General features: G+C 45.5%; 1 protein-coding gene across 2 annotated transcripts in view; it reads right to left on the bottom strand.

Annotated features, from left to right (window-relative positions):
- UCHL5 (ubiquitin C-terminal hydrolase L5) overlaps positions 1–25,337 on the bottom strand; it is a 518,067-nt gene that overhangs the window by 282,007 nt on the left and 210,723 nt on the right. For both annotated transcript variants that reach the window (XM_069641075.1, XM_069641074.1), the window contains exon 5: positions 12,380–12,441. In XM_069641075.1, the coding sequence (XP_069497176.1) occupies positions 12,380–12,441 (62 nt within the window). The remainder of the gene's footprint in view (positions 1–12,379; positions 12,442–25,337) is intronic.

Here is a 25,337-nt window from a genome sequence, read left to right as displayed (position 1 = left end):
TGTCGAATTTCGGCTGCATGTAGGGCCGAGGCCTCGTCCGCGGACGGTCGACCTTCGGAGGTTATGCAAGCGACACCCTTGCCGTCTTTCGACAGTTGGGCCCTGTCATGTGGCGATCGAGCGAGATTGCCCAGAGGACCGGGACTCAGCTCACCTTTCCCTGGGTGTCTATCGTTGTCGATCACTCGACCCATGTGTTGATTCTCGACCTGGGCTTATGTGCTTAGTGTTGTGTGTTTTTGTACCGCTACCGCCGCCGGGTGTAGTCCCCACAACATGGCCGCCGGCCTGTCCTATGGGGTCAGGGGTCTGTGCTTGAGTAGCTGTAGCTACTCCGTCTGCATCGCTGCCATCGCTAAAGGCACCTTCCACCTCCATTGCCTCGAGATGCCTGGCATAGTCGGGCCAGCGTTTCGTGGAAAGGTCCTTTAACGTCTTTGGCTTGAAGAGCCTGCACGCTCGACAAGACGATTCGATGTGGTCTCTTGGAAGACAAGTTACAAACTAAGTGTTTGTCTAACCATGGGAACTTTCGATTACACTTGGGGCAGAATATAAAAAAGGTATATTTTCCATAATTATAGTTTATGGCAGATGGGCGGACAAAGTTTAGGAAGGGGAGCATATGCATCCTAAAATGGCCTCCCTCCTCTCTCCCTACGGTCTACGCCGAGGCCCGGGGCTGCCTTCCAAGGCTGAATGATCCGTCATGGTAGTCTTCAACGGGCAGTTTTCTGTCTTCAACGGCGTGGTGTTTCGGATGTCGATGAAAGGATAGAAAGAAATACTTTCACCAATTGCAAATAGTCAATGGCTTTATGTCTAAAGGAACTTCGCTATACACGTCAGTCTAGAATGGCGGAAAAAAAACAAGCTGAGGTACCTCGACACGTGGGATCAAGGGTACAGTGGACGTCACACTAGGGATAATATTACTCGCACACCCTGTCGACGTCCCTTTGAGTTTCGAAAACTGTAATACTCTGCAGCTTCCACTAGGTGCCCGCCTATGTACAGCATGTGATCCAAGCAGATTCTACAAGCCTCAGATAGGCAGATAAATTATAACTAAGACTTACAGCTCACATTCCTCCCAAGATAAGCCTGGCTGCTTAGCTTTTCTACCAATCTTGGTTAGTACAGGCCTATATTAGAAGTTGGAGCCCTGAAGAGTCCAACCCCAACTGGACTTTGGAAAAAACTTACCTTAGAAAGATTTCTGCAGAGCAGGCTGCCTCAGGACACCTCGGATGCAAAGATTAATTTGAATGGGAGTCACCAAAGTCGGGTGGCGACAGGTGATCTCCAGTGGACGAACAAAGGAGCAGGCATCTTGTAGTACAAGTTGAAGGTCATCCAAGTTCCAAGGATGTACTTTTACTGCTGACAGCTGCAGAGAGCTAGCCGAGGAGAGAGCATGTCACGCCACTGGTTGGTCCAGGGACACTTCGGGTCCAGAGGTGGCGGAGGAGCGGGGGTGGTGGTTTAAAGCACCAATGAGGGCATTCTTGAGATCAGGTCAGATGATCAGGGCTTCACTGGGGCTGCACTTCAGTATATGCTGGACAGCCGCAGGAGTCACCATCTCGTCATCAGGGTCTTGGCTCCAACAAGTATCTGTGGAATTGGATGCAGGAATAGTCCTTTTATCCAGTATTTGGACTGGGAGTTCATGCAAGTCCACTGTTAGGCCAGTGTTTCTAAAGTCAACCCAAATATTCTAGAGGAAATATAGCAAGCTCCAACGCTAGTATAGACCTAAAGGGAAAGTAAGCAACTCAAAAAGTAAGAACTTAGTAACACTTTGTAACTTACTCTTTGCAACACTCGTTACATTTTCTAACATTTTCTAGTCAGATGCCTCCTACAAAAGTCCTTACCCAAACAATGAGTGATCTCAGAAGGCAGAAGAACACTGGTGGTTCAGAGGTACAAAGAAGGCAGTTCAGGATAGGGCTTAGATGCAGGAAAGGACAGCGTTCCAGTGGATTTCTAGACTTCGTAGAAAGTGTCCAGGGACTGTGTAGAAGGCTCCCTAGATGCATTCTAGTGTTGGGCCTAAGCGAACAGTATGGTTGAACTTCCAAACCCACAAATCGCCCACTCAGCTAAACGAGTGACACAAGACTTTAGTTAAGTATTACACAGGCCTATACAGTACCTCAGCAGTGAAGACTTGCTTGCAGAAGGAGGACTGATGCAGGAGCACATTACCCGGCCCCTGGATTCTTGGTTGTGGTGAAGAAAAAACAGGCACTAGATGCAAACATTTAGCAGTCGATAGAATAGGTTCCCAACAAAGCAATCTTCAGTGGTATTTGTGGCTGTTGATTTGGTGCCCTTTTCAAGGTACCAGATGGACGGTTGTCACTGGTTGGATTTGCCACAGTCCTTCGATCCTGCACTCTGGTGAAGGGACTTCAAGGAGAGGAAGGTCCAGCAGTAGTCCAAACTTTCAGCGCGATTAGTTCTTCAGAAGCTTAATCACAGCACACAGGGTCGAGGTCCCAGGGTATTGGCTGTTTGTGTCCCAGGAAGATCGGAGCTCATCGTAGGATGGCTCAAAATGCAGGTCGTCCTAAAACGGAAGGGTCCCAACAGTCTATAGGTTGGAGTCATCTTCGGGACCCCTCTGTCGCATCAAAGAAGGGGTCAACACAGGCAGTGGTTACACAGCAGGCATCTACGGTCGCTGGAAGTAGCTACAGCAGTCTTCCTGTCATGATCTCTGCTTCCAAAAGGTCAGGGTTTTCCCAACTCCCTTGGAAGCAGATCCATAACCCAGGTTCCGAGTGCCAACCAGTCCCAATTGGGACCTTTTGGACCCAGTCCTGGCGCCAGTGGCACCAGGCTCATAAATATGCCCAGTCCCAGCGCTGGAAGCGCCTGGCTCATAATGCTTGGGTAGACTTACCTGCAGCAGACCATGCTGCTTACTTGCCTGCCAGTTGAGCCTCTGATCCTCTTCTGTTTGGAACTACTTTTCCTGTTGGGTGGGACAGGAGCCACTCCCTAGATTCAGAACACTGGAACTCTTCTGGAAAGCAGGAACTCTTTTCTTACCTAGGCGTGGCTGTGGAAGGAGACACCTAAGCACTACAGGAGGCTATTTAAACCACACCCGATGGATGAATCTTGCTTTGCGTTATTCTGCATCCTCTGCAGCAGAACGCTCATCGTGTCTTCTGCATCTATCCTGGGCCTAAGGAAAAAGGCTTACCATCCTGAATCCAGTCTTCAGCAACACCTATAAAGACAAAGAAAGAACAGGTTAGCATTACGGTCTTCAGTGACAGCTCTTCACTTACCTGGTCCATCGGCTGTCACCAACGCCTCGCGCTGCATTCCGGCATCTGAAAGACAAAAGCTTACCAACTCTTTGCACGCTCCGGAGGCCTTCGGCGCTGCATCCCGCATCTGAAAGACAAAACAAGGTGCGTTTAAAGACATTGGGGAACTTTAATACTCACGTGCCATTACTCCTTTCCACATCTAACCCAGTGGGTATTCCGGCACCCTGCAGCCGCTCCGAACTTGTACCTGCAAAATAAAAAGACAGTTAGAGCGCATCGTGAAGCAGGCAACAAGCGCTTACTTACGTGCTTCCAGGCGCTTCTATTCATCACACGGGCTCCATCTTCAACTCACTTCAGCCCGTCATTAGCCATCGCCGGAACCCTGCAAAACAAGAAACATCATTACTAAAGACTTTAAAGACATTAGAATTACTCGAAACTTACCGTTCGTGCAGTAAACGACAGACAGCAGTCCTCTGAAGTGAAGAGGCCTGCTCCCCTTATCCAGTGAAGAAACTGGTTACAGCACCCTGCCCCGAGGCAGATGGAGAGCACGGCGTTCACTTACCTAAGGTGAGAGCGTTAACCTTTGGGGTTCTACAGGAGAAGAGAAAGGGAAGAAGAGAGAGACATTCAATAACCCAGTTCCTTAATCCCATATTTTCTATCTGCAGAATCTTACCCTTCGAGTCAGACATACAGTGCACAGAGGTCCAGCCCAAAGAGCCAGCCGTGTGTTACACATCACCTTTGAAGATACGGTATACGCCCAGTCAAGACCGGCGCCTCTACGGGAATCAGGTGAGCGTTACACTTCCTCCATCGGATCTTCAGTACCAGAAGTCGACTTACTGCAGCTCCAAGCCAGATATACAGGAACCAACAAAACTTCTGCAACCTCTGCAGTTTATAGAAAGGGGTAGGTGGCTGTCCAATCAAGACAGCCCCCACCCCCCCAGTGGGATCTGGTTTCTCTCAGGAACACCAGAAGACAAAGGTGAACAGAGTTCCAGACTTCTCCCTCGCTTCCTGCCTTCAGACACGCTGGAGCCTCTGCGAGCTACACAAAAAGCTCAGAGAAAAGAAACCAGGAACTCCCCCACTGAGGATGGCAGAAGGACCAAGAAAGGACAAGCGCACTACAAATGGTGACCTTTCTGTGCAAACCACAGCCGTAATGACAGCCTGCAGGTAGAACTCACACAAAAATAAGTAAGGTGTCTCCACAGCCACCAGCCATAATAGGAGCAGTGAGAAAGGGGATGCATCTCCCCAGCACTCCAGATAGGGTAGGGTGTGCTCACTATATAAGATGTAAAGGGGATGAAAAATCTCTCACTACCCTGGAGAACAGTAGTTGAAGGTAAGTAAAGAAAAAAATAAGGAAGTGCAAGGAGCAACCCAGCAACACTGCACAGAAAGCTGTGTGCTGCAATAATAAAAGTAGCTGCTGTGAGGGGTCAGAATTGAGAGGCGGACACAAAGTTGTAATGTTCTCAACATCGGCCTATCTTTCCCTATACCAAAGAGTCCCTTCCTATTGAACTAAAACTAAAGCAGGCAGAGTTTGTGTCCAAACTATCTCTGACCCTCACACATACAAAAACACAAAAGGTGCAAGGCAAATGTCGGATTTTAACAAAAATGTGCAAAAAACCTAAACATAACTTAAACAAAACAATCTGTGTCCAGGGGTTGGTTCCCTTCCCCCGAATTGTTGAAGGAAACATTTTCAAAATGTTCTGCTTCAACAATGATCTATCAAAGGCAATGAACATTTCTTGAGCTTAATACTTTCCCTATGGCACTACAAATGTCTTTCCCCCAACACTGGTTGGACTATAGCAAAGTAAAGTCTTTCCAAATTTTCAGGACGGTTTAACTTCAAACAAAATGTCTTCTCTTCATGGCAAAACACTTCTAGTTTTCAGGTTGACCGAAATGTTCAATTTGAACCACAACTTAAGATAAAGTTTCTCTTGAACTGATATTAAAGAGGGGTTTCCCGGTATACTGCACCATGAAACTTCTCAACTGAATCTCCAGCTATACTCACCTGCCAGGAATCTGCCTTTGACTCATGCAGATCCTCTGGTGTACTATACTGCTAGGCATCTATTCCCAAAAGGCTCACCACCAGATGTGCATCTCTCATCAGGTCTTTCTGTAACATTCACTTTCCTCTTTGATATACCACAATTGCACTTCAATAGCAAAACTTACTTTGTTAACTTCAGTTATTACTTGTTCCAGTATCCCCCCCCCCACCCTCCACGGACATCCCATATACGAGGGTCGTTCAAGCTCAGTCTGTCAACCTTGCTCTTAATATCTCTTGGCAATGTTTATTCCAGGTTTACCCCCAAACTGACATCTCATTAGGAGAATTGTACAACTTTTACCTTTTTGTTTCTTCTGTAAAGTCTTTTGTTTTATGGTACTGCTGGTTCCAGGTTCCCCCAATTGACAACTCATCAGGAGAATTGTACCACATTTGCCTTTCCTTTTCAATTCGATCGTTATTCAAAAATGCTTCCCATTAACATTGGCACGTCAGAGGGTCCACTACTCTTAGGTTGACTCACCGGTGTAATGTGCAGCTGTGGTGAGGAGTTTGTTGGGCAAGCTTCCCTTCTTGGCAGAGTCTCTTTTGGTTCCCGAGTCTGCTTTATTCCTTTGCCGATGGAACCATTGGCACTCTACTGTACTGCATCTTCTCTGGTCCTGCTGCGCACAGTTCAGTCAGCGGTTCCTCCAGGGCACCAGCTACAACTTCTCTGGAGTGCCTCTTCTTTGGTCCAGAATGCCTCCAGTTTGTAACCAGCAAACGTTTCCTGCTCTGCCCATGGCTCTTCATGAGACTGCTTCTGGACTCGCTTCCCGCTCCACACTCTCTACAGCCGCTCTCCTTTCATACTTGCAGGTGATTTCCAAGTTTAAGTGTCTCACGCAGCCGACTTTGATCTCGACAACTAGACTGTATGTTGCACATGGTGTCACATTCCCTCCCCATTGACTCCTGGCTCCTCTTCCTTGTCTCAGTACTTGAGGCTTTCTGGGACATACAGTCCAAGCAAGTTTCAGAATTTAAGTTACCTTATCAGACAGTTTAATTTAAATAATCATAAATGTTAAGTGTTCTAGAATTATCATGCATACATGAAGAATGAATAGCGGTTTGTCTGAAAAAAGTAGGTTTAAGGTTTTTAGAATTAAAATGGTTCTGAAGAATGACAACATGTCACCAAAAACTCTGGAATTAAAGGATCTTCCTTACAAGAAAGGGAAGAATATCGCTTCTCGCCTGCTGGAGCCACCACTCTTCCTCGATAGCGGTCTCCTCCCATGTGATCCACCCTCAGAATACCACCATCATGATTAGTTAGCAGCTGCCTTCCTCTGGCCACATGGGGGTGGGGGGGGGGGGTGGAAGAGACTTTGGGCTGGGAATCAGTGATGACTGCAGTGCGGGTTTCATCGCAATGCCCAAAAAGTTCTAGAAAGGTTCAGAGTCCATTTGAACTATGGAGAGTCTGAAAAATGACACCGACTCCCTTCAGTCACAGTGGAGGGAGATTTGGCATCAAAATGAAAACCTAACACCCCCCCCACCAATAGCAAGGATATGCACCATTGAAACTATCCTTGGCTATCCACCCATGGATAGCCACATCTGCCCCAGCAACAGACATTCAGGCACCAGGTTGAGTACTGGAACCAGACTGTCCCAGCCCCCACATCTGGGCTCCCCCACAAATTGCCTTAGCCTAGGAAGGGAGCAGCTTTCCTCAGAACAGGGCTTTCCAAATATGGCTATTCTGGGCAAGAAGGCCAAAGGACAAGCAAAAACCTTGTGGCACAGCCATCGAATACTATCTACTCTTGGTAGCCATTTGTGGTCAATGCAAAAAGTAAAAAAGGTACAAAACAGTCGGAAAATATCCATTGCCACCATATATGATAAGTCATTTATAACATGCCTTTTTCTAGGCGCCAGCTCATCGTAGGCACATTAAAAGTAACCAAAATGTCATTACACTAAAGGATAAACCAGTATAGTAACTGCACTTTAAAGGTGATGTGTTGAAATGCAACAATACAAGAAATCCACAGAGACAGTCAGTACTGACAGCGTAATGGACGGATCAGTTTCCCCATAAGAATGAGCAAAAAGACAAGGTAAGTAAAGCACAAAGCTTTACTTGCCTCCAAAGTAAGGTCAGGAGTTGAAAAAAAACAAAAGTAAAGTGTCCCATAGAAGACTAGGAAAGAAGAAAAAAAATATTTCCTTATAGCTGTTGCTTTTAGTTGTTGGACCGAATCTGCTGCCTGTGCTCAGATTGCTGTACTCCAGTCTCCTGTGACCGAATTGAAAGTGTCCCTTTTTGATGGTCATGCTGCTGCTAGACCATTGTGGGAGCCTGAAAGTGGTCACATAGTGGATCCGGATATTCTAGTCCTGTTACCCTATAGTCTCTGGAAAGTCAGTTCAAAAAAATGAAACCTAATCCGAACCAAAAACAAATCCAAATGGGACCTCAGCTCTCACAACTGTTGGGCCTTCATTAGCAGTTCAGCCAGAGCAGTCTTGCCCAGGTCGTGACTGCCAATCAAGACCTGGCATATGCTGAAGGACAATGTGGGTCGATCATGCCCAGAAAGGGACCATAATCTCTGTACTTTAAGACGTTGGTATGGTTGTGGATCCAAAATCTACACCCAAAGGAAGTTTTTTCGCAATGGGGTTAGTAACCATTAAGCACATTAAAAAGAGCACACATCCATTTTGAATTAAGCAGGGCCTTAAGATTAGCAAGGAACCTTTGTTTACTGGACTTAGTCTCATTGTAGCTACTTTTCAAACCTTGTTAAAACGCCTGGTTTCACTGGTAAGACCAATACATTCTCAGGAGGTAGAAAAGAGAATTCTCCATTATGAGACAATACATTGTTAATAGCTAAGAAAACTCTTGGCAGAGCTAAAAGTGAATCTAGCTGACCAAAGGAGTGATTATAGCGCCATGAAACAGGTAATAACATGCATAAAGAGAACGCCTGGGAGGAATTCTCAAGCTGTTGGGGACAGTGACCATGATAGAGACTGGGCAATCGCAGATACAAGAAAAACCCAAAGATTTAGTATGGCTCAACAGTATTCTACTAGAAGCAGTATGGATCAGTAATTGGGTTTAGGGAAGTTACCAATGGCTTGGAAAACCAAGTACTTCTACACAATGTAGTTGTGTGAAGCAATGGAAAAAGCAACAAGCCAAACTTTTGCCCAGTAGAATTTTATAAACCCGGTCCAGACTACTCAATACCAATATAAACACCCTATTTAATGCCATCTGAGAGTGTTCTGTGATCCCACAAGCTGAAAACATGCAGTACTTGCAAATTCTCAAGGGATGGGCGTTGGGAGGGTGAAGAGAGGACTGTGTCCAGTATGGCAACGACCCATGTCCTACAAGTTCAGTTATATTGCTTTTGTTCTGTACAGATCACCACTGTAGCGGTCTTACAGCACCAAAACCTTATCCGTATGGGTGAATTGTGACCACCCCAGCTATGGTGTGAACCAGACCATGGGCAGTGGTGTGCAAATAAAACAGGGAAAAGATAAGCCGAAAACGGAAAAGAGGGAGAATTGCAGACCAGGTGGACCAAGGTCACAACAGAAAGCAGCAACATTGAGTGTGATACAGGTAAAGGACTACTCCCATTAGTAGATTCAGTATACAATACCTAAACTATTTTAACAAGCTAGTCATGTTCAGGCCACTGGATACCAATATACTTGGCATTCATGGACCAATCACGTGCCCTTGTGTGGACAGGAGTCTTGTGAATGTTTAAGTCTAAGGAGCTTAATGCATCACAGTTAAATATGTACACAGACTTTTGTATTAGTGTGACATAGAAACTAATGGACAAGTATCCACCGACCACCCCACCCACCATCCATCCATAAGAGGGGACTGTGTGACTGCACCCCTTCTCTTTAATCTTCATATTAAGGACTAAAACACCAAATCTCAACATTTTCCATGTCCCATTTTCCATGTCACAACTATAGGGGCCACAGATTGTCAAGCTGCAATCGTTGAAAGACGAGCAAGGATTGTCAGTGAACATCTCAAAGCCCAAGGTATCAGGAAGCCACTGCTGTGAGATGCAGTGCCAAAACCAAAAGGCATGGGTGGATGGGTAGGATTTGGGCATTGCCATTATCCTGGGACAAAGATCACTAAAGCAGCTAGCTAGTCCCATGAATAAATGAATGCCGGTATATTTTCTTTCGCAAAGAAAAAAAGTTAATACTTTATAGAGCAAAACCAGTAGAAACCGTGCCGGACAGTGCACCTATGTGTGTTTTCTAGGAACATTAAAACGGTTTATGAGGGTGGTTAGGGACATCACAAGGTGCTCCAACATTCTGTCCAATTCCTAACTTGGTCGGATGAATTTAAAAGTCGGTATGGATCTCTTTCTGGACAAATCCCTTAGTTGGTATATGTCATGCATGATTGGTCTGAACGTTATTAAGCAAATATTATGTAGTGGTTAAATATGCTTAACACTAACATGGCTGGCATTGGAAGTCTGGTTTGAAAAAAAAAATCCTCACTCACTGGACGATTTGACAATTTACATTCAATTTGCTACCATTGAAAAGCTAGGCTAAAATGAAAGGGGAAATTATTAAAAACGGGTGTAAATGTTATCCAAGAACACCATAATATTTGTGCATTTTGTAATGCTGTCCGCTGTAGGACTAGTTGCGTCGCAGAACCATCATCCTGATGTAAAGAAAAATAAAACGTTATGACCCTTCTTCACATAAAAAATTGCAAGGAACCTTTAGTTTGTGACACATTAAAACATTGATTTAATGCTGTTCGATAAGGGGAAGGGGGGGTTGATATAGGTTATGGATTTGTTTGCTGTTAAAACCTTTGAAAAACAGCAATCAAAAAGTATAGTGCCAATGCAATTCGAGCCAAACCAATGGGTGTCACAGCTGGCACATCATGGTTGAAGAACATTTGCATTTTTAACTAAGAAAAATGGAGAGAAATGAATCAATGCAGAAGGGGAGAATGATTTAAAGTTACACATTTTTAGTAGTGAGGAAACAGCTCAGTTTATGAGGGATGTTAGAACAGTAGGTCAAATGAAATAAGAATCAATAAGTAAGGCACGCAAAGTAAACATTTCACAGTAACAAAACTAGATTATATTTTAACATGTAAGGCATATGAACCACAGAAAGCAGTATGAAAATTTAAAAAGGATACATACCTAAATGTACACGAAGAACAAATGTTTGTGGCATGGACTAATGGCCGATATACTCATAGAATTTGTGCTTGTTGAGCCTTCAGGAGGTGTCCCTGGACCACACAATGGACTGAGCACTCTTGTGCTACCTAGCTCCACTGGTCGCTATTCAGAGTGCAGCTTTGGAACTCTGCAGCTCTTAAACATGTGCAACAAGTAATGTTCATGCAGTTTCAGCCTTCCCGACTGAAGAGAAGCAGTGCAAGGCCTGGTCCTTCTTTCAGCACGAGGAGAGTCTGTAGCTATCTGTTCATGGAAACTCCTGCTTCAACCAGACTGTCCTGAGGTCGCCTACTCCTTTGAGGTCTTCATCCGGTCATGGAACGGTTGTCCAGCCTTCAGAACAGTCTCACCGGAGCCCGGAACCCAAGACCGAAAACAACCTTTGCACCTGCATCCCCTGGACCCCCTCAACTGGACAAAGCCTGGAAGTGGGCCAGCAGATTCAGGAACAACTGAAGTGGTTGCTGAAGAAAATCATAGTAAGGAGGTGAGTTTGCATACCTATTCCTATCCCTATCCCTCCTGCCAGAGGGTGGTATGGGGTTGAAGTCCTAACCACCCCCTCTCTCCCTTGTCAGATAAATATCGGGTGGTCTAGTCAATGACACCCTCCACCCAGCCACCCTTTCTCACCCAATCCCACCACTCCTGGGAAGCCAATCCCGTAAAAACGTTACTTTATTTTCCAAACCTGGAACATTTACCTGCAACTGTTCGCAACTCTTGTATGCAAATAGCATAATAAACCTGCCTGGTAAGTACATATAGGGACCTAGTGCCCAAAAGTCACCAATTCCTAGCAGCGTTGGACGTACTAAGAACCTTAATCTAGGCTTTCTTGAGTGTTCCGTTTTCTACAATTTACTGGTCTGTTCTAAATTGCCATTTGCTCGGTCTCCGACTTGCTTTAACAGTTACACAGTTATAATATTGCTTACTGTTGCTTAAAAGTGTTAAAGGTAAGCGTTGGTGTGATGTTAGAAGCCCCCACCCCACAAACAGTGGATATATAGGTGTACATAAGTAGTTGTGACAATACTTTACTGAGGTTTTACTTACTTAGAGCGCATTCAAAGTCCAAATAAATAATGTTGTATTGTTGAACATCTTCGGCCCAACTTGAATCCTTGGGAGTGCTGTGTCACCGTAGTCCTAGACCACACACACACACACACACACACACACACACACACACACCACCCCCCCCCACCCCCTGATACCCCCACCCCACACCGAGTTGAATCCTTACTCCTCTACCTATTTAACTAAACATCAAGGTCTTTTCCCTGTTCACTATAATCCTAATGCTCCAAATTCACCCACAGGTGAAACTCTGAAACTCCCTCTTAACATCCACATGCCATTTCAGGACCTAGGCTCAAAAACTAAAGTATGAAAAGCTGTTGGTAGAATTCCCAGTCCCTGTGATACTGGAAGCTGTCCAGTGCTTGGATGCATTTTGCCTAGTTCACACCTTTAGAAGTATTACTAGAGCTCTGTTCATATAATGCAAATACCATGGCTTTTATAAGAGCGAACTATAAACGACTACAGGAAAAATTGCCAACACTGAAAACTACTTGGCATGTCAAAACATTTTTGGGTGGGGGTTCCAACCATATGACCACATCAGGGTATTCCATTTTACATGCACACTACAGAAGAAACTGGAATAACTTGATTAGAGAATCAGCCTTATAGTCAGCTTGCTGGGCTTTCAATTATTAATATTTTCATACCTGGCAAAACTGTTGTGAACCTGCCGAATTAGTTCAGAATTGCTGAGCGCCAAGCCCTTCATCTGAAGGAAAAGAGGACATTAATGCATTCTTTTAAAAAGGAAAGTGATAAAGAAATCACAGAGACATCATCCTACAGTGAAAAAATAAAACAGCCAGCAGAAGGTATACAATCCAATCTATAAAAGGCACCACAAAAAAGCAGAAATCCTGCACAGAGGACTTTTGATTGAATACACCATTATAATCTGTACTCTTCTTTACATGCATTTTAGTGTCCGGGTGGTGCGAGGGCTTTCCTGAAAGCAGATAGGATCTAAAAGGAGACCAAATTTAGAGAGATGCGGGTCACATGGGAGTGGGATACAGAAGCCCTCACATCACACCAAATTCTCACAGCCAATTGTAAACCCCACATTTAATTTATTGCTTAACTAGCAACATTGCTGAAGGCAGATAGTGAGCCCATACAGCAAGCAGTTTACAGGGGTCAAAGAAGTGCAAGATTATTCAACACAAGGACCACAACAGAAGCAATAAAAACAATCACGTACATGTGTGGAAAAGGATGCCGAAGTGACTACACCTAGTACAGGCTGCACCATGTTCCGGAGCAACCCTACAACACATGTGAGCATAACCTGGGCAGTGGAGTATCATAAACTGGGTCAGTCTGCTGTGAATGGAGGAAGATCTTATGAACACATGGGATAACCACTCATCCATGAACACTGTCTGGTCTCTCCCATTTCCATTTGGGAGGAGAGTCCTGTGAATAAGGGGCGTCCAGAGCCATGCTTTTGAAACCCGATGCATTCAGTATATACTGTAAGAGGGAATAAGGTGGCTGAAAGGGGAAAGCTAGGCAAATTCACAAGCAGCTCACTGAATCGCGAAAGATCAGTTTGGCACGCACACTCTTTTCTGTAACTACTTGAAGATTAACAAAAAGGGCCCTCTGGGTACAGATCCCTTTGTGCTACTGACATTGTTGCTGCCGCCAAACTGCTGCACCATTCCATTACTCGCCAGGTAAGACTTGCTGTCCTCTGGGAAACTCAAATGTCATACCCACTATTACAAGTACATACTGGTGCATCCACTGATCTAGTAGTGCAGAATTCCATTTTTGGGGTTTCTTGGAGTTACCCTAAATGTTCACTCACTCTTTTCATGGTTTGCCATTTGTTGGTTAGGAGCCACGAGGCCCAGGAAAACAGGACAAAACTAGGAGGTGGCAGTGGGGTGTACATTTGCAGATGCAAATCAATTTTGATGTGCGCCCTAAGTAGCCCATCTACTAGGTTTGGGGTGTTCTTAAAATACCCCAACAGATGTATCATGCCTTGTACAATCTGAGAGCTACCAGAAGCAGACGGATGGCCTTGTTGGACAAGGAGATTTTAACTCCTACTGCAATTAGGGAAGTAGAAGGGGTGCTAGGGAGGCAGACATCTCTCAAAGAATCCAGTATTGATGGGGCACCCAATCTCTTACGTGTTCACACTGAACTGTGGGGCACCCTTCGTGGTACAAATATTGCATGCAAATGGCTGGAAAACTGGCGTTATCCCCCCGCAAGCCCCTTACGAAAGAAAAAAGGTAATCAACTCCCTTCATCCCATCGCCCTGTAACTTTACTGGACGGTATATCCAAGCTTTTTGCAGCGATTGTTTAAGAGATTAAAGGTCTGAGGAACACGATAATCATTTCAGATACACAGCTGCCCTTTAGGATGGCAACCATAACCCATTGCCCGAGTTTATAACATTAGCCAAATATATTACTGGTTAGGGTCCATGAAGGCCACGCAGATGGGAACCAATGTTCTGCCTTGGACTAGGTGGACAGGAGGCTCCTTTGGATAACCTTAAGTGAAATAGGTACCAAAATCCCCGATTTATATGCTGGAAGTTCTGCCTATGGGTACTCCGGTCTGCGTCAGATTTGGGAAAGGGTTGAAGTCACCCTATCAAGGAAGGAACAAAACATAGATCGGGTGCATACTTCCACCCCTCCTGTTTAACCTTCAAGTTAACTCCCTTGAAGCGTTTCTGTAAGCATCAGGCACTGATGTACCACTCTGTAGAAGAAGGCTCCCTGTTTTAGGTTATAACGGAGTAGTGGTGATTATAGGTCGCATTGTGGCCTAAAGATGAACATGGCAAAGTGCTACATGTGTGCTTTTACAGGAAAAAAGGTTTAAACAGATATCCTTGTGAGGTCATGTGCCAACGACCCATGACCATTTTGATTATCTAGGGATAAGATTTAATGAGCAGTTCACAGATAACGTTGCAAGACTAGCGAAAAAATGTGATGGTTAAAGGTGGTATTCAGACTGGCTAGAAACCTGCAGCAGCACTGTTGAGCACATGGTGGTGGTATACTAAAAGAGATTGCTACAGGAATGGGCTGTGGGGTTATGGAAATCTGGACTCTCACAACTTTTGGGAGTCCCCATAATCAAAGTAACCTATACCACTCATTTGGAGACTGGCCAATCCTACCTTACGGACTTAAGGCCGATTCTTTTCTGGCACACATTGTGTTCGAAAGGTGGGTGGGGGGATGGGCTGGAAAAACAGTAATTTATTGTCCTTCAGAAGCTGCCACAGAAGAGTGGTTATTTCACAAGAAGCTCAAGTGGGGCTGGGGTTTAGTTTTGAGAATCCAGAGGGCATCTAAAATCACTAAGCATGTGCTTAAATTGAAAGTATAGTCTATATGGGCGTGGACCAGGGAAGATGTGAAAATTACTGCACAGTGTTACTTACAACTTTCGCAAGTAGGTGGTGCCGCTTGGTATATTTCAGCTATTACTAACTGATTTCTGGACCAGAGAAGAAAATGTAAGTGTGCCTTTACCAACAAAGCAGTATATAGTGGGTTTTTTAACTTGTTTATTAACAGAGCACAGGAGCAAGCATGGTAAACTTACATTTGTTACAGACATGTGACATTTGAAATGCCCCCCAACCCTTACGCCTGCAGAAGGCATTGTTCCCGGGCCTCATTCCGTTCCGCCAGGCGGCAAGATGTCCCCCATAGAATGGAGAGCGTTCGCGATCAGGCGCGGTTTAAAAGTGAGCGCCGGATATTTCTGGTCATAGTCTAGGACCGGGGCCCAGACGTCCAAGAAACGATAGAGTCTGCCCGCCTTAGCTGCTGTGACCTTTTCAGCTATTAGGATGTCCCAGAGTTTGATCCACGGGCATGAGGGGGCCTTCCGCAGTTTTCCAGGTGCGGGCTACCGTGATTTTGGCAGCCAGCAAGAGTTCAGTGGTCAGCGTGGCCCTCCTCCCCGTTCTCGGGTAAGCGTCCGGGATCCCAAGAAGGACCTGTTCGGGTGTTAGCTGAATGGTCACTTGGGTGATGTCTTTTATAGTGGCGTGGTATTGGGTCCAAAACTCCTTTACCTTAGGGCAGGTCCACCACATGTGGAAGTAGGATCCCAAGTGGCTGCATAGACGCCAGCAGTGAGGGTCCAGGGCTTGTTGGAAGTGGTGAAGACCTAAAGGGGGTAGCACCATCGCAAAAGCAGTTTGTGGGCACATTCCCGGTTGGTGATGCAGCGGGATGCCGTGCGCGTCCTGGTCCAGATATCCACCTAGGATTGGTCCTCTATAGCATGACCCAGGTCCGCCTCCCACAGGGACATGTAGGATGGTTTAGAGAGAAGGGGGTCGTCCAGCAGTAGCTTGTAGAGGGCGGAAATCTTCCCTCGGACAGGTAGGTCAGCCGCTGTGAGTTCCAAGGGAGTGAGAGGCTGAGCTGCTGCCATCCGGGTCTGGGGGTTGGAGCACCAGCGTTTTAGTTGGGCATAGGAGAATCTGTCCATCTGCGCTAGCTGAAAGGAGGATTTACATTGTTCGAAGTTAAGGGGGAGTCTCCTGCGAAGAGCTGTCCCAGCGATTCAAGGCCTCCTGCGACCCAGTTCCTGATGTTCGCTGGATGAGCTCCTGGGGAGAAGGCCGGGTTGTGGAAGATTGGGGAGAGCGCGCTCAGGTCGCTTGGGATCCCTCTATCTGCGGGCCCACTCCCATGCCTTTATTGAGTTTTTCGTGGCCATCAGCACATCTGGCCAACTACGGCGCAAGGCGTTGGGGAGGAAGCGAAGAGGCAGGGGTAGGCGAGATTGTTCGATGTCCACCCACTTTGGGCGACCTGAGGCCAGTCCCCATATAGTGTTTATTGTGGCAAAAGAAAAAAACTCGGTTTGGGCCTTTTTGCTCTGTATATAGTAATAGAAGGAAATTATACTTCATGTGCGGCAACAGAGGCGCCATTGACTATCCAGATGCTAAAGCAGCCATTGGTCTTGCTAACAATTTAAAGGGAGCCTGGAAAAGAAGATCAACAATGCTGGAATTGGGATGGAAATAGTTATATGGGTTTTGATTTGATTTTGCACATTTATTTGAAAATGTTGTGTGCTTTATCAAAGTACTCTGTATGGTGTTTGAGTTTGTATTGTAGGTCTATGACTTATGCATTGTATTTATTGTGTAGTTTTGTGGATCATGTCATCCAAAACCGGAAAAAAATAAACTGACATCCCCTAGTATGGCTTATAGTTTGGTGGAAGATATCCAAAGCATCTACATGGTGACCATTTGGGTATCAAAACAGTCATGCAAACCCCTTTGTTTTTGTGGCATTTGTTTGAAGGGTCATTCAAGACTCACCATTCTGGCTACGGAACTTTAACAAATGCCTTTATTTGGCACTCCCACATGTGGATTTAAAGTCCTCAGAACTGCAATCTAGTCGAAACTGGAAAGGCATCGCACAGTGTTTAAAAGTCGGCTGGCCACCAAAACATGAATACGGCATAAGTGGATTGATGGCCAATATTGCCCCTACCACTATATGAATATGTATATTTGGGGGGAGGCCATGTACCTTTTCCCAAAAGCATTTTGAAACCTACCTAAAGCTCTGCTGGTAAGATGAGGACTCCTCCTTAGACAGGCTTGCGGTCTTAGATCTTCCATGTACTTATGGCTGCTACTGCCAGCCTTTTGGGATAAGCTCCTCAGGTTTCCTTTTGGCTTTCACTGTTGAACCACTGGGGTCTTGGTCATTTCTTCATGTAAACAGTCCTCACTCTCCTAGAAGCCTTCCTGATCTTGCAGAAACTGAACTGGGGAGCCAAGCTACTAGTGGAACCAAATGGCTTGCTCCTAATCTGCCTAGATTTGCAGCATCACAGGGCACATTGTATAGCCTCTAGGCTTTATTTCTTGGAGTTTCCTGCTGCCAACCTGACTAGTAAGTCAGGTGACCTTCTTGCTGCATCCTCATCTACGTTTTAAGGGTTGCCTTCAGTGAGCCTTTATAGGGATCTTGTTGTCTGGGCTCCTTCTGCACCTGGGGCAGGGATCGAAATTGGGATTGGACCATAAGCAAAAAGAAGCGCATGGGTATCGGTCATCGCCCATTATGCAGAAGCTACCTTTGGGTACACAGGCGCTAGTACATAGCGTGTAGCAAATCTAACCTGTGCGCAAGATGCAAACTACCTTTGTGTCTATATATTATCCAATATTATTTAAATGTCCCCAAGATGTGCCCTTTATACACATTGCCAAACCTATGCAGTGATCACATAGCTATGTGTGGGAGGCAACACTGGCCGAGAGTCAAAAATAGCTCCTGGCAGCTGTTAGTTTCAAGCTAACCAGGCTCCCCTTGGCTTTAACCAGGAGCTAAATTGCTCCTGGCAATTTCAAACCCTATGGGGCTATGTTCATACTGACGTTCGATATCGCAAATACCAATTAGTAAAGACCCAATGAATACTCCTATTCACCTGTGCTCCCTGGGTGGTTTCCTCCACAACTGGCACCGAGTAATCTTAACTGGCCTTAAAGCTGTGCCCCCCCCCAAAACAAGTTTCCAGTGTCAATTGGCTCCAGGTGCAGAGCCGTTTCTATGCCCACTTCAAACACCATACTAGGTTTCAGCTTGAGGCCAATACTACAGCTATCCTAGTCGTGTAACCAGTATCTGGAACTTCAGTAACAGGATCCCCCACACTCCACAGTTGGGGAGTCACAGTTTTTGCCTCTGTGGATTGTAAATAGTGTTTACTTACCCTTTACCTATAACCATTAGAGGTACTGGTGGATTACCTTAGACAAACTGCGAACTCCGAAAACGTGCACTCTAAAAGTGACAACCATTACCAATAGCTTCATATCTCCCAAGTGTACCATCATTTTCTTTTAAAGTGGTCACACTCTGCATGTCACCCAGTGTATCTCCAATTGAAGCTAAATTGCGCTAAACCTATCTTTGTTTCTACTAGGGTTGTGGGTGAACTATCTTAATGGACCAGTACTGCATTTGACACGTAACCAATTGACTATAGGGCTGCCCAACTATTTTAAGCATTTTACTACCTCCCGATATAGCCTGTAAAGTGTCCAGTATTTTGCAGTTTGGTTAACAGGCTTTGTATTGAATTTGGGAGTTGGGCTTGAACACTTCGTTTTATACATGCTGTATTTACCTTATAGTACTTCAACTGTGGATTTTTCGTCTACAATACTTGTACTAAAATGTAGTGTTCTATTTATATTGAATGTAGTGCATTTTGTAGTGTGATTATGTGGGCATAAATGTAACTGGTCACGCCTTCATCAGAGCAGACGGGGCTGCTCGATTTCGCTTTTTCCTTGTAAATGGGTGCGACAGAGATAGTTTTTGCCATAATCGAGTGAAAGGCAAACTAATCGATTACCGTTTTACCTACCTGTAAAAATCTGATAAATACTTAAATGCAGTCGTGTTCCGGATCACTACGGTTTAAAATTCTTCCCATAATTCTCTTTTGTACATATTCTTATGTACAACTTAAAGGGTGGGTAGGTAAGTGTGCAAAGTCACGATCACGCCTTGCCCTCCAGAGAGGAAGCCTTGACTGTACCGTCACTTCTTGGGGAGGGTAGGGAATAACCAGAGGAGACACGGGTAATGCGAGTGGCCTAGTGCCCAGAGCTACTAGTCCTAAGGAGAAAACCTTTGAGATTTGGGAGCTGAACAAGTTTTAGCAAAGCCAACAGGTTGTCAACAGGATGAAGAAACAAAAAAGTACCAGTTTGTAGGGGTCCAATCCCACCACATGGTAAGCCCAGGGGAAATCCTTGGCCAGAACTCTGATCGGACCAAGCATGGAGAGATGCAACCCTATGGTGGGAAGGGAGGCGATAGAGAAGAGCTTTGTATGCTTAACAGAATGACTTCTATTAAGCTCAGAACCTCGGTCTTGTGAATCCTTAATTTGCTGAACATACAGATACATCTGTTGAAAGTTCTGTTGCAAGTGGGGTTCACAGGCCATGGAAGCAGTGGTCACTGTCAGCATCACAATGGCTAAGTGGCAGTTCTGGTGCCGATACCCAGGCACCCCAAGAAGCAGACCATGAGAAATGTTCTGAAACCTCCAGGACACGGAAAAGGCAGGCAGCAGCAATGATCACATTCTAAAAGGCAGCAGGCAAATCTTGGAGGAGCAAAAAGCGTACACCTGGAAGGACCCACTTCAAGTTTGAGAGAGGCAGTGGCAGGAGAAGTATGCTTTGACCACAAGATGGAACCTTGTACAGTCCCAAGTTGATACTCAATAGCGACCAATGCACAGCAAAGGCACCGGAAGTACAGACACTGGTTTTATGGAAATCAATGCAGGACAGGGCTTTACCTGGATTTTGCTGGAGGCAATGCTACGCAAGTCTTCAATGGTGGTCTACAGGTCTTCAGCTGGCTGCAAGTCTTCATAGTAGTCTTTGCTCTGACTATCTGAAGATTGGCTGTAGGTGTTTATTCCTATATTTGAGCCAGGGTGGCCTCAAGACGCAACTGATAAAAATCTGCACCATTCAAACTAAAGGGTTGGGCAATCCCCGGAGAGCCTCTACCACTTACCTGCCCAGAAATTGACCTCCCAATGGTCACAGTGTGGTTTAGGACCAAATCAAGCCCCCACATCAAGCAAGGTACACTGCCCCTTTTCCCCAGGAAATGTCTTTACGAATATGGCATTTCCTGACCCGAGCAGTCATGAAGAAGGCCAGACGACAAGTAGGCCAAATACTGGGGGAAAACGTAAGGCACAGCCAGTTTTTGATATAGTGTAATGCCATTTTAAGTACCACGTAATAATGCAGAAGCACTTGTTGAAAATTAAAAACATGATACAAAAATATTCACTACCACCAGTCTGTTGGACAAGTCGTAAAAAGAGCGAACAATGTGAGAAAAGGGGATCAAAGTACCCCTGCCACAATTCACTTTAAGGGTCTGGCCAGTTCCCCTAAAACAGATGAGCCAGGCAAGTGAAGCAAAAAGGCTTTCCTTGCCTCTAAAAGTCAGGACAGGAATCGAACCATAGCAAAACGTTGGAAACTTCAATGAGGGAAAGTTTCAAAAAGAAGAAATATTTCATTACAAGTTACTTGGGGTGGTTGCAAGGGTACAGTATGGACTTGTACAGTGCATAACATTTTTATAGGATCCACTTTGATCAAATGGTCTGTCCCAAGTGTCCATTTGGCACTCCCCAGAGCCATATTATGGCCAGGAATAGACAGCACAATCACAGGACTGCCAGTGATGCCAAGTTTGCCACAAAAGTACAAATACATTGTCAATATTCCTGAAAGTTACTAGCTGTGGGCATTATTGGTTCCATCAATGGATGAGTCTAGCCACGTTACAGAAACAAGATACCCAGATGCCATTATGGAGCAATGCTACACAACATTAAGGTATGAGCTGTAACGAGGCAGCCCTTCAGAGGGCGCGTGCCAGTGCTCTGGTTAGAATGCCGCTGCAAACATCGTAAAACAAAGGGGTTAAACACTAGTAAAAAGATCACATGTTACTGCCAATGTTTAATTGCAGTATTAAGCTCAACAAGTTAACATGCATCTTAAAACGAATCCAATATAAACATTAAATACATCTAACGATTAGCAGCTCAGAGAACGGAAACTCATTTTAAATCATCCACAGATACAAAATATTAGGTTTCCCACAGTAGAGGGGAAGAACAAACATTAACCCCTTTTGAAGGTTTGGTATTGTGCGCTTGCCCATCACTGCTGCAGGGTATGAACTTCACTATGTAGCATTTTCCCTAGCTAACTGGAGGGCATCTAATAAGAAAGACACACTGGGCACAGGCTCTTTGAAAGCCACAGGCATCCTTGCTAATCAGCTCGGTGTGCACACAACCGAGGCCAGTATGATGATAGTATCCGGCATGTATAGCTTCCACCTAGCCAGGGTCACCGACAGTGCAGCAGCCCCACCACATGTACAGCCGGTTTCCTTGAAATGCAAACTAGACAAAAAAGCAGCTAGTCTTGTCTGGGGAATAGCTTTGTGGAGGACGGCAGGTGCTGGGACCCTGGCAGACCTCCCAAACATCTTTCAGCAAGAAAGCTTTGGAACCAGAGCATCATACTGGTCACAAAACAAACAGAGCTAGGGATTAATGCCAGAGTCTATATCTGTATGTATAGCAGCACAAAAAATCCCATGGGCATATTGGTGCTAGTTACAGAAAGACAGTCATAAATCAGTTACGGTAAGGCGGGGGTGGGGAGAGATGTTAGTTGAAGAGCAAGGTTTGTTTTGATATGCTTTCTGAAGACATTGTAGGATGTTTTGCCTCTCAAGTGTGGGGATAGCTTGTTCCATAGAGAGGGTGCCCAGACTGGGAAGCTAGATTTCCCCGCTTTTGAGCGCTTGAACCTTGGCGTAACAAGGCAGTGACTGTAGGCGGATCTTGTAGGTCTTTCTGAGACGTGTTTTTTTTTATCCGCTAGGTAGCCCGGTACATTGTTGGAGCCATCGGTGGGTGAGGGACAGAATTTTTTAAGATGATTCCATCCTTGACTGGGAGGCAGGGGGCTGCTTCCCTGGTATCCAATATATGGTCCTGTTTGCCAATGTCAAGAGCAGCTCTGCGCACATTGTTCTGGGTTGTTTGTAGCTTGGAGGATTTTTTTTCCACACCAGGGGTGCCACAAAGTAAGGAGTTACAGTAGTCCGGTTTCAAATCCATTAGTGCCCTTGCAACTTCCAGACAGTGGTAGTAAGGAAATGTTTACTGGCGTTGATCCATTTTATTGCATATCCTGATGCAATATGGTTGACCTGGTAGGTCATGGTTAGAGAAGAGTCGAGGTAGATCCCAAGGGTATCGATAGAGGGGGGGGGGGAGGTGCGGGAGGGTTGACAGAAATCTTGTGGCCGTCAATGATAAAGGATTTGTATTCCTGGGGAAGAGTTCTAGCGGGCAGGGGTCCCAATGAGGAGGAGGGGAATTTTTTCATCGTTTGAGGCTGTGTGTGACCATCCAAGATTGGATGGTTTTGTAGTTGCATAGTCTTACAAGTGGTCGCTGGAGAGGGGGGAAGAGAATTTGGGGTTCATCGGCATAGTGTACAGGATTCCAAGGGCATCGAGATGGTCGAACAAAGGCTTAGTGTATACTTTGTACAAGGTGGGGGACACGCAAGATCCTTGGGGTACCCCGGAGGAGTTGTCTGGGGTATATGGTTTCAGAAGGAAGAGGAGATTTCAATCTTTAAAGTTAGCATGGAAGACACTGGTTTTGGGGACTGGAGCATCTTTTTGTTGAACTTTGGGATTTTTATTTCCACTGCTTGGAGATTTATGCAAGGTTGAACACTGTTGTGAAGTAACTAGTGAAGTAACTATTTGGCATAGAGGTACGACTATGCTTTTGGTTAATGTGTGTAAGGCTCCCTTTCCCCAACCCAAAGCCTCACTTTAGGGATGAGCTGTAAAGTATGCCTTTTACTTTGAGGCATCCTATCCTGGCCCTATAATATTTAGTGCAGTGAGTTATTTCAGACACAAGTAGCATTTGAGTTGATAAACAGCCACACTGTTTCAGCACTTGTAAATATAACCTTGATCTTTGGTGGACAGTCATTTTTAGTAGCACAGGTGATGGTGCGAGTCAATGGTCTACATGATGGGTCCTCGCCACACAGCACTAGATTAGGGGGCAATCTAGGAATTGAATTATCAATGGGCTTCTTTCATGTCAGTTCTTCATTCCACCCACCAAAGGATTATCTGCAGTGGTTCTAAAAAAAGTCCTCAAACAGGTTATGCAAAGAGTTAGAAAAGTATGTCAAACTGTCATAGTAGCCTGGATTCTTGTAGTAGTCCAGAAGAACCCTCTTCCCCCAACCTCAAGGTCACCACTGGTGTGGTGTATAGTCTAAAACCCACATCCTTGTTATACTGAAAGTAGTTCACAAATTACCTCCAACTTCAAGACAAAATTAGGCACACAAGGTTGGTATGCCAGTTGGGCCAAGAACCTGAAAAAGCCAAGGCTAAACAAATGTGCAGCTAGCACAACGTGACTTCTCCAGCCTGGGATCTTACATGGACTTGCATGCTGGCTGGGAATCCTCCAATATTAAAAGCAGTTTCATTGAAAGTCAAAAACTGCTGGTCACTCCTAGAATATTAGTCATTTTGGGTAATACTGCCCAAGCCAATGGCATCTGTCCTCCTCGGCTCTACCCCCTAGAGGTTCCTATTTTTTTCCTTTTTATTAGCATTTCACAGCTAATAACATTCGCCATTCAACATAGCATAAACTTTATTTTTAAAAGCAGCAGAAACCTTAAACACAGTGGCCCAGTGGGTTTCTCCCACCAAACTCCTGATCTGCTCTTGCATCACAACAATATAAACCTTATTACATCGCGGTGGCTCACGAGGGTTAAAAGTTTTTATCATTATAATTTACTGCTATCAGGTGCATCTTCTCTGCCACACTTCATCTTGCTATGCCATGCAGGGTGTATCGGGGTCACCAGGGTGAAGTTCCGGGCACACCCAGTTCATGTCTGGGACGAAGCAATCAAATCTACGTACGATCCCCCAAAGGTTTCTGGGTTTAGCCTGTGGTTGCGTTAGCCTGCTAAATTCTGTCTCCATCTCATTACAATACAGGATACCGAACGCCATTGTTCCAACCTCTGGGATTACGTTTGCCACGGTGCCTCGGAGCGGACCATAACACCTCATACTGCTCCAAGTGCCAATCCATGACTAGAAAAGCCTTGAAGGAATGAAAGGGGAAGTTGAAGGTAGGCCGAATCCCTAAATCCCCTACCGAGAAACCTTTGACCGATGAGGCGACTCCTCGGGGGAAGGCGGCCAAACGGTCGATCGAGGCGTGGCTCCCACCACGCCTTCGTCCTCCAAAAAAAAAAATAAAAAAAAAAAATGAAGAATCGAAGAGAAGGCACCATAGGTCACCTTCATCAGACACTTCCCCTGAGAGGGTTTCTTGCCCAACCAAAAAATCCACTGCGGCAGAGTGGGAGGCCTTCAGAGCAGAGATGCTCAAAATATTTGAAAAACAAAAGCCTCCAAGCCATGCTCCTACCTCGCCTTCCAAGGAAGCATGGAAGGAAAGGGCTCTACCTAAATCCAGCGCGCCCCGAGACGAAGACCCGATCCGCATCGAGAGCCCTTGAGGCCCCGAACCAATGAAGTCTCATCGGAGAGTCAGTCGAGCAAGGAACGCAAGTCGAGGTCGTCAACACCTTTGCCGGCGGCACCGACGGCAGCCAAACCCTCCACACTGAAGGCATCGATGCCAGCTCTGCCATCATTGCCAGCACCCCAGCAAAACCTATGCAGGTTGACGACTCTTCCAGTGTCAAACTCATTTGCAAAAGCTCACATTACTGAGAAAACCTATGTGCCACTACCGGGAAAGGACTATTTTAAGTCTTTCTTCCATATTTGAAGAAAATTAGCAGTCAGATAACCTCCAATATGGTACTCCTAATGTACCAGAGTTTTATTGCAGAGGAGTCTAGGTTAGACCTCTATAACCTACAGACTGCAAGTGGGGTGGATACCTCACCTGAGTTGGAGTTTGGG

Source organism: Ambystoma mexicanum, chromosome 1q (assembly GCF_040938575.1).
Source record: "Ambystoma mexicanum isolate Mex_15411 chromosome 1q, UKY_AmexF1_1, whole genome shotgun sequence".
Lineage (NCBI taxonomy): Eukaryota > Metazoa > Chordata > Amphibia > Caudata > Ambystomatidae > Ambystoma > Ambystoma mexicanum.
Note: the sequence above shows the minus strand (reverse complement) of the source record. Positions and strands in the feature narration are given on the sequence as shown.